The sequence below is a fragment of the Mizuhopecten yessoensis genome, unplaced genomic scaffold, assembly GCF_002113885.1.
Source record: "Mizuhopecten yessoensis strain PY_sf001 unplaced genomic scaffold, ASM211388v2 scaffold10621, whole genome shotgun sequence".
NCBI classification, from domain to species: domain Eukaryota; kingdom Metazoa; phylum Mollusca; class Bivalvia; order Pectinida; family Pectinidae; genus Mizuhopecten; species Mizuhopecten yessoensis.
Genome location: NW_018408638.1, coordinates 1,183,715 through 1,196,778, shown reverse-complemented (window position 1 = coordinate 1,196,778; position 13,064 = coordinate 1,183,715). Strand labels below are relative to the sequence as shown.

The 13,064-nt window shown below is 37.0% G+C and overlaps 1 protein-coding gene across 6 annotated transcripts in view; it reads left to right on the top strand.

Annotated features, from left to right (window-relative positions):
- Nucleotides 1-13,064, top strand: part of LOC110461441 (1-phosphatidylinositol 4,5-bisphosphate phosphodiesterase beta-4-like) — a 101,507-nt gene that overhangs the window by 40,903 nt on the left and 47,540 nt on the right. For all 6 annotated transcript variants that reach the window (XM_021514894.1, XM_021514889.1, XM_021514893.1 and 3 more), the window contains exons 5-6: nt 4,021-4,158; nt 8,315-8,394. In XM_021514894.1, the coding sequence (XP_021370569.1) occupies nt 4,021-4,158; nt 8,315-8,394 (218 nt within the window). The remainder of the gene's footprint in view (nt 1-4,020; nt 4,159-8,314; nt 8,395-13,064) is intronic.

Genomic DNA, 13,064 nt, shown 5'->3' with positions numbered 1-13,064 from the left:
TATTTTTTACCACAAAGAGAAAGGGATGTTCATAAATGGGTTGTCATCAAAGAGAAATAGACGAAATTGTGTGATGATAAAGACCATGATTTAGTTTTGTATAGTTTAGTAAGTGTGTATACTGGATACATAAGTGTTTAAGTATAGCTATTTATTGAAGGCTATATAAGCCCAGAGCTGGTGAATATTGATTGTCAGTTTAATAGTTATCTGAGGAACATATTAAAAAGACCCAACTTTAGTTCTGAATTGAAAATGACAGTGCCAGTACATCTACTTCTTCTGTCCGAACAATCTTCTCAAATCAGATGTTCTAGGTTGTTGGTTTCAAATTTTGGTATTAATCAATGTGTAATCCGGTAATCGGAGTCCCAGGGGTGTCATTGGCCAGTTAAATGGTCCATTTGCATGCCCCTCCTGATCTAATCTAGTAAGGCAAACCTGCAAGATTTACCAACAATCCGATCAATAGTTTAGACTGTTGAGAGAACTAGGTACCAGAAAGCCTTTCAAACGACTCCCCATGTACACAGATGATGGGTAAGGGTTGATACTGGGAGGGTTTGATCAGCTGTAATCCACCAATGGTGCTCGCCTATAATGAGACCCTTGTTTGTCTAACTCTGTTAAGAAGGTAGAAAATAAAACTGGGGCGTGTGTGGCATTTCTTGGCAGGCTCGCAAATTAAAGCTGTCTTTGTTTACCTTTCCCCTGGGTGTTTTAGAATCTGTGTATCCTCTTAGGCTCTTCCTGTTTCCATGGTAATTGTAAATGTCAAGGTCATACAACTTACCTACATAACTTCACAGGTCAGAGATAGGCCAAGTGTTAGGAAAATAAGTATGATAAAGAGAAAATCTGTTGCGTGTTATTTTAAACTTCTTAACATAATTTTTTTGTTATGATTTTTCTGTCACATAATTTGTGAAAGGTTTCAGAAATATTTTTAACACTGAATAAAAGGTATCCTAAAATCATAACAATCCTATATGAACTAATTGTAAAAAGGTTTATCATTTTATCAAAAAATTCACAGAAGAAAAATGTATAACAGTACTCGTCTAAGTAAAAATCCTAGTGTTCAATAAAAATGATGAGTTGTATGAGTCAATGTCAGTTTATATCCGAAGCTTGAAAATTGAGAAAATTAATAATATACATGTACAAGCCATATCAGCCTGCCAATGTGAACCTGAACATTCAGTCAGATAACTACTTTTGTAGCTCCTGGCACTATTGTAAAACTATAAAAACAATAAAGAGACATGTATAGAAAGTATTTGTTTATATCAAGCCTACCGTAAAAACCCATGTAATTTGTGCACTTTTTTTTCAAAATTTAATACCCAAAGTGGGGGGTGCGTAAAATACACAGGTATAAGCAATTTCAAGTTTTTTTCATGAAAAGATTGACGGTTCTGGTAGACCGCAGACCAGACACGAGATAATCTCCCTTGGTACACGAAACTCTAAGCCAAACAACGATCAACATATTTATTTATGTCAAACATCAATAAAAGATACAATAGATATATATATTGTGTTGTTACCTGAGTTTATGTGAAAAGTATTATTAAATAGGTAACTGTTAGCAAAGAAAGTTTAGACAAATTCCTGTCTATGCCAGAGAATCGCCAATCAACTTTCGTTTCAACATCTCGGTGCGTTTTCCCCATACTATTACGAAAATGTAGTTGTTCAAATTAAGCTCCGTTCCATGTAAGTTCTGTTATCTTTTTTTCAAATCGCCTGTGCGTACAGCATGTTTTTTTCCCCCCGGCTCACTTTCATGTTGATTTTGCGTCTAACACTGCGTAAACACGTGATTGATAATAACCTCGTGAATTATTTCAATATTTGTTAAATGAAGTATCGTAAAAATAGTCTGCTTTGTTTTTTTTCCCCTTGGAGTAGATTTGAAGAGGATGTATTGATTATCCACGCTTCTAGCATAAACATATTTTTTTATAATCCCTTATCGGTCAAATCAGTCTGTAGTTATGACAATGCAGTAGGGCTTCGTAATTCACGCCATGTGTTGGTGAATAAAAAAAAAAATACACGGTCCGTCGATAGCGACTGCAAATCATTTCAATTAGTAGAGCTATTGTTAACGGGTAATCATAGATATAGTGTTAGCTAATTACTGCATTGTAATTTGTATTGACTGTAGTGTTGAGAAGTTCACTAATTTACGCTGAAGCATGCGATCCTACCTGGCCTTTTGTCCGGGACCAGACGATGTTGTTGAAGTTATGCCCTCCGGTTAACTTACCTGTTAATGTCTCCAAACCAGCAGTCATGACCACAGATGATCTATTTTAATAATTTTACAGTAGGTAAAAATTGTGTCGCCAAAAAATATCGCTGAACTGTGACATGACCTGGTTTGAAGTGACAATACAAAAGCGGCCATGATGAGTCCTTCTCACTTATCGTAATTATGGTAATTTTAAAAAAGGTATCTAATTATGTCTTTCACCAGGAGATATGCACCAGCTGTTACAACACATTAACACTAATTAATTGGTATGTTTTTGTAAGCAAGTAAACGTTTTATGTAAAATGTAGCTAAAATTAATTGATGAACGTGCCGATATACGCACACGTGTGTGTTATGTGTAATCAGATAATCAAAAGAAAACAAAATACACATTTTACGTAGTTTCTTCTTGGTTTATAATATGGTCTTACATCAATGACAAAAAATCGTAAGAAATATATTTAAAAAAGTATATATTTAGAGATCGATTTTCGGAGCATGAACATCGTTTTTTCCCCAATTCTTTTGGGTGCGCAAAATATTCGAGTAGAAGCTTTTTTCCAGATTTTCAGCCTCAAAAAGTACCTGCGCAAAATCCATAGATTTTTACGGTATACATAGGGAGAAAGGGGACAGGCTTTTAAAATATGATTTTTTTTTTTACCTATACTGATATTGGCTGATTGAGTTTCATGTTTATTGCCAGGAAATATTCTTCATTTAGTTCCAAGTCTTACTATACCTTCCACAACGTTAGTTAGAGGGGTATACTGGAATCAGGTTTTCCGTCTCTGTTTGTTTGTCCATCTGTCAATTTTGTTCTTCTTCAGTTTTATGCCTAATTTCATGAAATTTCATGACTTAAGATGCAGACAACACATTATGAAGTTTTACACCTACAATTAATATTTCGGTCCAGCTTTTTTTATCAGAGTTAATCCCCTTACTATAAAAACATCGTTCACACCACTCTTCCAAAAGCTTCACAAATTTGATCAACTCTTGGTATATAGAACTGTTATATTGAGGGGATGTCAATGAAGTATGTAAATTGGTGTTACCTCCCTTTAAAATGTTGTCCACTCTATTCCTCCCTTGGTACTTGTAACACATGATGTATTGAAAGGATGTGAATGAATTTCAGCCATCATTGGCTTATTGTCTAAGTTATTGGGAAAATAAGACTGCCGTGTAAATAGGCCTTGAATTCCTTACTGAAAGTTATAATAAACCGCAACTCATTATCAAGATTTTAGGGTATGGAACCAAATTGACAAATACTTCATAATTAAAGACATGCAAAATCAATATGTGTACATATCACTTAATAAAAGAAACTGAACTAAATCAAAATAATATCTCTAAACTAAAACTGTCGCCAGACTTATACCCCCCGCCTCTACCATAAACCGTAGGAACAATTGTTTTAAGAACTTTTCAAACAAGCAGGCATAACTCCATATATAGGGAGGGCCCGAGTCTTCCTTTTTTTGCATGGAAAAATATACTGTTTTACAGGTTTTTTGAAGGAAATTAAAATTATTTTATTGAATTGTTGCAAAAATGATGTGATGTGATGTTTGTCTGTTAAACTTGTTCAGGCCAACTGGAAAAAAGGACCCCTTCCTGGAATTCTATAATAATTCTGAAAACCGACCTGTTTTCATTCCAGGCTTATTATCAAGATGTTAGGGTGTCTGTGATGTGTTTTATTAGGTACATTATCCTTGTTGATTAAGTTTTATGTCTAATATTAGGATCCAAAAGTGCTGGTGGAGCTGGAACAGAAACGATCTGGCAACTTGGAGTCTCGCACCGTGACCATCTGTAGCGGCCGTGACTTGGTCAACATCAACTACAAATTTATGATTGCCGCTGAACCAGAGACCGCAATGGTAATCTTTCATCATTTATTTGATCACAGCTGTCATTAGACCTCACAACAACTTTATATATATACTCACACATTTTGCTAAGGATCACCTATATTTTGAAATAAAAATAAAAATGTTAGAAAGGATATTATATTTTCCTTCTGTACTGTTTTGGGTGAATATGTTAGCCTTCCAAATCATCTTGTGTGGGTGTGTTCAGTCAACCATAAAAGCGTGTGCACGCTTTCCTATGTGAACACCCCTCTCAAAAGCTAAGCTTGGGTAAGTAAGGCGTTGTTCAAATTGTTAAGGAAATCAATTTGATGAATATTCTTCACATGTTTTTGTTTTAATATGGCACAAAGACGAACCAGACAACGGTAAAATGAATAGGGGCATTGGAATGCTTCAAGCTAGCATGTCTCAACGTCGGGTTGCAGCAGACCTTAGGGTGTCTCAAAGTGTGGTGGCAAGAATGTGGAATCTTTTCCAAACTAACGGAAACCCTTCCAGACGTCATGCTGGAGGTCCTTCTAGGGCTACAATGCACCGCCAAGACAGATTTTTGCTCATACAGGCACGGCGTCACAGGTTCCAGACTGCCACAGCTTTGCGAAATGACCTCTCCTAAATGCTTCTGGTACCCGGGTAGCAACTCAGACAGTTAGGAATCATCTTCATGATACTGGTTTAACGTCACGTAGACCAGCAATACGAGTTCCCTTAATTACTGCCCGCCATGTTAGGGACCAATGAGATTGGGCCCAAGCTCACAGCACTTGGACTATTCAGGAATGGGAACCGGTTCTTTTTACTGACGAGTCTAGATTCTGTCTCAACTTCACAGACAGGCGCGTTAGAGTATGGAGACAACCCTGGAGAGAGGTTTCAGGCAGGTAACGTTGTGGAACATGACCGATATGGCGGAGGTTCAGTGATGGTATGGGGAAAACTGACCTCCTTGTCTTCCATAATGGTACCGTTACGGCTCAGATTTACTGCGATGAAATCCTCGATGCCTATGTCAGGCCCTACGCTGGCGCTATTGGCCCTGACTTCATCCTTATGGACGATAATGCTAGGCCACATAGAGCAAGGGTGACTGAGCAGTATCTACAGCAAGAGACTATTCACCGAATGGAGTGGCCAGCCCGCTCGCCGGATCTAATTCCCATCGAGCATGTGTGGGACATGCTGCAGACAGCTCTCTCTGCCAGAAATGGTCAGCCAATAATGCTCCAGGAGCTGGGAACAGCTTTGGTAGCTGAGTGGAACGCTATCCCACAAAACCGGTTAGCGATCTCATTCGGGCCATGCGCAGACGTGAAACTGTAATTAATGCTCATGGGCGTCACACTCGATACTAAAATAGTTTCTGTTTATTTAGGATGAGTTTTGTTCAATTTAAATTTTTTGGTGAATACATCGTTATTACCAATTTTAAGGTAACCCTTTTCCTGTGGCTCATTTTCCGACTGTAATTACGATTTTTGGAATTTTTGCATGCTGATGAATTAAATAACAATCAATCTTTCAAAAATAATCTCAGTATAAACCAAATAGAATATTTATTTTCACTTTTGCCCCAAAATAAAAGTGATCTTTAGCAAAATGTGAGCAGTATATATGGTGGTGCATCTTGTTTCAGAAACAAACAAAAAACAGAATTTTCAAGTTTTTAACCAGAATTCCACAGGTTTAAATGTCCTTTTTAAAACAATTGCTGACATATTTCTTGGTAAATGTGTAAGATAACTAATTGATGACTTTACAAGTTCATTGTAGATTTTCATATGATTTTCCAGTAAAAATAATTCTGTGTCAAAAGGATTATTCAGCTGTGAATGTGGTACAGCACATACCAGTTTTAGACAGGTACAGACACAGAAAATTGTAATGAAGTATATAAATTAAAATTTCTTCCTGGTGTATGCATAAAAACTATTACGGTATAAACATAGAAAGTTTACATACAGGTATATAGGTAGACAATTTATAAAACTTCTCACAGGAAAATATAAAGGCATTTACATGGAAAATTTCATACAGGTATATGCATAGAAAATTATAAAGGCATTTACATGGAAAATTTCATACAGGTATATACATAGAAAATTATAAAAGCATTTAAATGGAAAATTTCATACAGGTATTTACATCGAAAATTTCACACAGGTATAAACATTGAAAATTTCAGACAGGTATATACAAATTTTGTATAAGGTACATAGTGTACCTCCCTTCTCTTAATTAGTTTTCCACTTTGACTTACTTTACAAAGCTGTATCTCATTGTTATACTGTGCAAAGCTGTATCTCATTGTTATACTGTGCAAAGCTGTATCTCATTGTTATACTTTCTATGCTGTATCCCATTGTTAGCTCACCTGCCCGAAGGGCAAGTGAGCTTATGTCATAGTGTGGCGTCCCTCCGTCGTCCGTCCCTCGTCCGTCCTCTTCTGTCAACTTTTCCTTTAAACAACTTCTTCTGAAGAACAGACAGGCCTAGAGTCATGATATTTGTCTGAAAGATTTGTTTATAGGAGCCCAACAAAGTTTGAGAACTAAAATGACCTTGACCTACTTTCAAGGTGTCAGGGGTCAAATATGTCAAAAACTTCAAACGACTTCTTCTGAAGAATTAAAAGGTATAGAATCTTCATATTTGGCTGGTGACTTCCTGGGATAGAGCCCGACTAAGTTTGAGGATGAAAATTACCTTGACGTTCTTTCAAGGTCACAGGGGTCAAATGTGTCAAAAACTTCAAACGACTTCTTCTGAAGAATTAAAAGGTATAGAATCTTCATATTTGGCTGATGGCTTCCTGGGATGGAGCCCAACAAAGTTTGAGAATGAAAATGACCTTGACCAACTTTCAAGGTCACAGTGGTCAAATGTGTCAAACACTTCAAATGACTTCTTCTGAAGAACTGAAAGGTATAGAATCTTTATATTTGGCTGGTGGCTTCCTGTGATAGAGCCCGACAAAGTTTGAAAACAAAAATGACCTTGACCTACTTTCAAGGTCACAGGAGTCAGATATGTGTAATGCTTAAAATGACTTCTTCTGAAAAACTGAAAGTTATAGAACCTAAATATTTGACTTGAAGCTTCCTGGGAAAGAGCTCTACAAAGTTTGCGAATGAAAATGACCTTGACTTACTTTAAAGGTCACAGGAGTCAGATATGTCTAACACTTTGAACAACTTCTTCTGAAGAACTGGAAGGTATAGAACCTTAATATTTGGCTGGTTATTTCCTGGGAAAGAGCCAAACAAAGTTTGTGAATGAAAATGACCTTGACTTACTTTCAAGGTCACAGCGTTCAAATATGTCAAACGGTTCAAACTGCTTTTTCTGAAGAATTAAAAGGCATAAAATTATAATAATTTGACTGGTGGCTTCCTGGGATAGAGCTCACCAAAGTTTGCAAATGAAAATGACCTCAACCTACTTCACAGAGGTCAACAACATTTTAAAGGATTTGTTCTTAAGAACTAAAAGAAATGGATTCATAAGATTTGGCTGGTAGCTTTTTGGAATAGAGCTAACCAATTTGAGAAGGAAATTGACATTGACCTACTTACAAGGTCACAGGAAAAAATATGTCAAGCAACTTCTGAAGAAGAATCAAAAAGCAGAGAATCTTATAATAATATTTTGTTGATAGTTTCAACAGATGGAGGCAATAAGGTTTGTGAGGGAAATATTTTTAGTGCAATATGATATTTAATGAGAATATTTTGCTATAACTACTTAAATATTCAGGTGAGCGATACAGGCCCTCTTGGGCCTCTTGTTATACTATCTATGCTGTATTTCATTGTTGTACTTTCTAGGCTTTATCTCATTGTTGTACTTTCTAGGCTTTATCTCATTGTTGTACTTTCTATGCTGTATCTCATTGTTATATTTTCTAGGCTTTTTTCTATGCTGTATCTCACTGTTATACTTTCTAGGCTTTATCTCATTGTTATACTTTCTATGATGTATCTCATTGTTATACTTTCTATGCTGTATCTCACTGTTATACTTTCTAGGCTTTATCTCATTGTTGTACTTTCTATGCTGTATCTCACTGTTATACTTTCCATGCTGTATCTCATTGTTGTACTTTCTATGCTGTATTTGAGTGTATACTGTTATGAGATAAGTTTACAACGATTCTGTGTTTCAGACCTGGTTTCAAGGCCTGCAAAAGCTCACCAATAACACCAAAGCTAACAACATTTGCCCTATGATGTCACTACGGAAACAGTAAGTTTGAATTTAAATATCATTGATTTATATTTTGAAAGCTGTTAAGGTAAATATAAGATGCATTTACAGCAGATTAAATAAAAAAGATGTTAAAAGCAATATCCCCAACTACAGTATACCAACATTGACCACAAAACATGTGCAGTGTTCTGTAATTAGGTCACTGTGGCCTTCACATAAATATCAAAAGTCAAATAAGCGTTTAATTTTCAGGAAGTTTTGTTGGAACTGTAATCATATGCCCATCTAAAGACGTGACGTATTATGTTATCACGTGAGCGGGCAGATGGATGGGGGGTCGCACACTATGGCTGCTCAATATCTCGAGTAAATTTCTTGATTAAATTCAAAGATCATGGGAAGGTAAATTACCATTAGCTCTTGGACAAGTCCCATAAGCGCCACTATTGACTGTAATTTACTGAGTAATGCTCCTTTAATAAATTGCTGAAACAGCGTCTGCTTGATATTTCAAGTAATTATTTTCATGTCTCCCCTTCAAATGAAGGGACACATATTGTATTAGTACTGGTTCTGCTTCTGGTAATTGCAACTTGTCCGGGCCATACATTTTAAACCGTCGGAGATATCTTGATGAAACTTGAGGTATGCCTGCATCACCCACAGAAAGTGTGCAATGCACTGGAATTAGGTCACTGTGATTTTCACCTCAAGGTCAAAGGTCAAATTAGTGCAACATTTTCAGTAAACTCTTGTCTGGGCCGTTAATTTTAAACTGTTAAAGATATCTTGATCAAACTTGAAGTATACCTGCATCACCCGCAGGAGGTGTGCAGTGCACTGGATAATGTCTTGTGCCCCACTATATACAAAGGTATGGCCATTTGCTTATTTTTAATACCGAAGTTTGTCTGGAGCATAAGTTCCATGTTATTTCACTTACATTGACCAAACTTACCATGTATCTTGAGAAGACAAAATATCTTGCACTGAAATCGGATCTTTTTCCCCTCTGTATACAGAGTTATGGCCCTTTGTTGTACCAAAGTTTGTCCAAGACATAACTTCCATGTCTTTTTACCTTCGTTGACCAAGCTTGCTATAGATATGTGTCTTGGGAAGTTAGAGTGTCGCATTCTAAAATCGGGTCTTGTGCCCCACTATATAAACAGATATGACCGTTTGTTAATTTTTTATACCAAAGTTTGTTTGCAGCATAAGTAAAATGTTATTTCTCCTACGTTGACCAAACTTGCTATATGTATGTATCTTGGGAAGGCAGAGACGAGTACTGAAATCAGGTCTTGTGCCTAACTATATAAAGAGATATGGCCCTTTGTTAATTTTTTATACCGACGTTTGTCTGCAGCATAATCTTTCTATTCTTCCAAATATGCATATTGGCTAATAATTAAGGGGAGACATATGTTTTTGTTCACAAAAACAAATTTCTAGTTTTCAATGGATTAACTTCAAACTTCATTGGAAAGTTAATTACCATGACAGTGCAAATTAGTTTGATAACCCTCCTTATCGGACAGTAATTTACTGAGTTATGCCCCTTTATTCGATTGCTGAAACCGTGTCTGCTCTATACCACGAGTAATTTTCTACGGATTAACTTCAAATTTCATAGGAAGGTTATTTACCTTGAAAGCTTGGAGAAGTTTGATAACCACCATTATTGGACTGGTGTTTCATGTAAGAAAATAGTTTGTCAAACAAATCATTATAAAATTATGAAAAGGTATTATGAGGGTTATAATACCATTTTATGCGTACAAATGCATATGGTGAAGCCAATGACGATAACATTCTACATGTTTAAGGTTCATGGTCATCTTCCATGCAAATCTTCTATTTGTTTACGTTTTACAGACCAAGAATCTCAATGATCTTTAAGCCTAAAAGTCAGATGGAAGATATATGATATTAAATTCACTTTTTTTATGAATGGAAGAAATGATAAACAGTTTATAACACAATGTTTTCAAGATTTGTCGTACACGACAAACACTGAAATACAGCGAGATAATCTGTAAAAATCCAATAGATGGCACTCATAAATGGATATTATGCTGACATGGTTCATAATGTACACAGCTGGGGCGACTGTGTTATCCGCAACGCCACCTAACCCCGCTATGGTAGAATGCCCTAATTAGGTGTGTTAAACACATGGTGTTTGGTAGAATACCTGCAGTAGGTGTTCTGAATGCATTGTATAATGTGGAATAACACCAGTGGTACATCATAGAACATCGTTTGGAGATAACTGATATAGGCGTAGCCTGTTGAGTGAAATTTGTTGAAATGACATAGAACATCATTATCAGGGGTGCTAGCCTCACAGTATAAGGTAAATATCTCTGGTACGGATTAGGAGTCGAAACTTATTGTTTAAGCCATTTGGAGAGTTTTACAAGTTATCAGAATTTAATTTGCTACATCAGAACCTTGCTCACTAAACTTTGAGTCCTTTTAAAAGAATATAACATAAATGGACACCACTACATGAACCTGAAAACAGATACTTCTAAAGGCAAACAATCAATGATGTGGGACTGTAAGGTTTTCAGAGAGGCAACAATTTACTTGAAGAAGTTTGTAAGAGAGGGATATTTTAATTAGCATATTCTAAAAATTAATTACCATGCATTTTGCTTGTAGATATGTAATAGTTTTAAACCCTAGGGGTTTAAAACATATGGTTAACATTAAAATATATCGAGCGAGGTGCTAAACACACAATACATGGTAAAATATCCCATAAAGGATATTGGTGTAGAGGTGATAAATAATTAGCCTGCTGTCTAACAGTATTTATAACCATGTGACATGTAAGTATAACACAGCTGACAACCCTGTACAGTTAATAACCCTCACAGCTGACAATCCTGTTCAGGTAATAGACCCTCACAGCTGACAACCCTGTACAGATAATAGACCCTCACAGCTGACAACCCTGTACAGATAAAAGACCCTCCCAGCTGACAACCCTGTACAGATAATATACCCTCACAGCTGACAACCCTGTACAGATGATAGACTCATACAGCTGACAACCCTGTACAGATAATTGACCCATACAGCTGACAACCCTGTACAGATGATAAACCCTCACAGCTGACAACCCTGCACAGATAATTGACCCATACAGCTGACAATCCTGTACAGATAATAAACCCTCACAGCTGACAACCCTGTACAGATAATAAACCCTCACAGCTGACAACCCTGTACAGATGATAGACTCATACAGCTGACAACCCTGTACAGATGATAAACCTTCACAGCTGACAACCCTGTACAGATGATAAACCCTCACAGCTGACAACCCTGTACAGATAATAGACCCTCACAGCTGACAACCCTGTACAGATAATATACCCTCACAGCTGACAACCCTGTACAGATAATAGACCCTCCCAGCTGTCAACCCTGTACAAATAATAGACCCTCACAGCTGACAACCCTGTACAGATAATAAACCCTCACAGCTGACAACCCTGTACAGATGATAGACTCATACAGCTGACAACCCTGTACAGATGATAAACCCACACAGCTGACAACCCTGTACAGATAATAGCCCCTCACAGCTGACAACTCTGTACAGACAATAGACTCTCACAGCTGACAACCCTGTACAGATAATAGACCCTCACAGCTGACAACTCTGTACAGACAATAGACTCTCACAGCTGACAACCCTGTACAGATAATAGTCCCTCACATTTGACAACCCGTACAGATAATTGACCCTCACAGCTGACAACCCTGTACAGATAATAGACCCTCACAGCTGACAACCCTGTACAGATAATTGACCCTCACAGCTGACAACCCTGTACAAATAATGACTCTCACAGCTGACAACCCTGTACAGATAATTAACCCTCACAGGCTTACTCTTACTGGAGCAGATACCAACATCTGCTAATGAGCTCCACAAGATAAAAGCAATTAGATGTTGAGACACGGGACGAAAACTGTGGTCACACAGTCTATTTTGGAGATAATCTGGATGAAGTGTAAACTATAAGCATATTACAATATTAAGTAGGTCACTGCATGATGTTTTGATTGGTTTACACATCACTGTAACTTTCAGCTTATGGAAAGGTAATTTGCCTCATTTTTAAAGGCTGATGCATTATTTATGTTGCATGTTGAAGGACAGTGGAATACACCTTGATTAATTTTGTGTCGTGCTTCTGTAAGTCTACATATAGAAACGTATGCCACTGATCACACTGGAGTAATTACATACAGGGAGTTTTCTTCACAAGAGGAAATACCTACCTACCCTGATTCATGAGGACATTTCTCCATGTTTAGTTATATATGGTTATCTGAATCTTTTCAGCAAAAAATAAATTACTTTTGAAATTCAGTGTCTTGGAGACAGAGAACCCTTGTTACTATACATTAAGAGGTCAGAGAACACTAGTTATTTTTAGCTCACCTGGCACGAAGTGCCAAGTGAGCTTATGCCGTGGTGCGGCGTCCGTCGTCCGTCCGTCCGTCCGTCATCCGGCGTCAATATTTTACTTTAAACGACTTCTTCTTAATAACCGAAAGGCCTAGGGTGATGATATTTGGCCAGAAGCAAACTGGGATGAAGGGCTACCAAGTTTGTTCAAATAAATGACCTTCATCTATTTTCAAGGTCACAGGGGTCAAATATGTTAAAAACTTTAAAC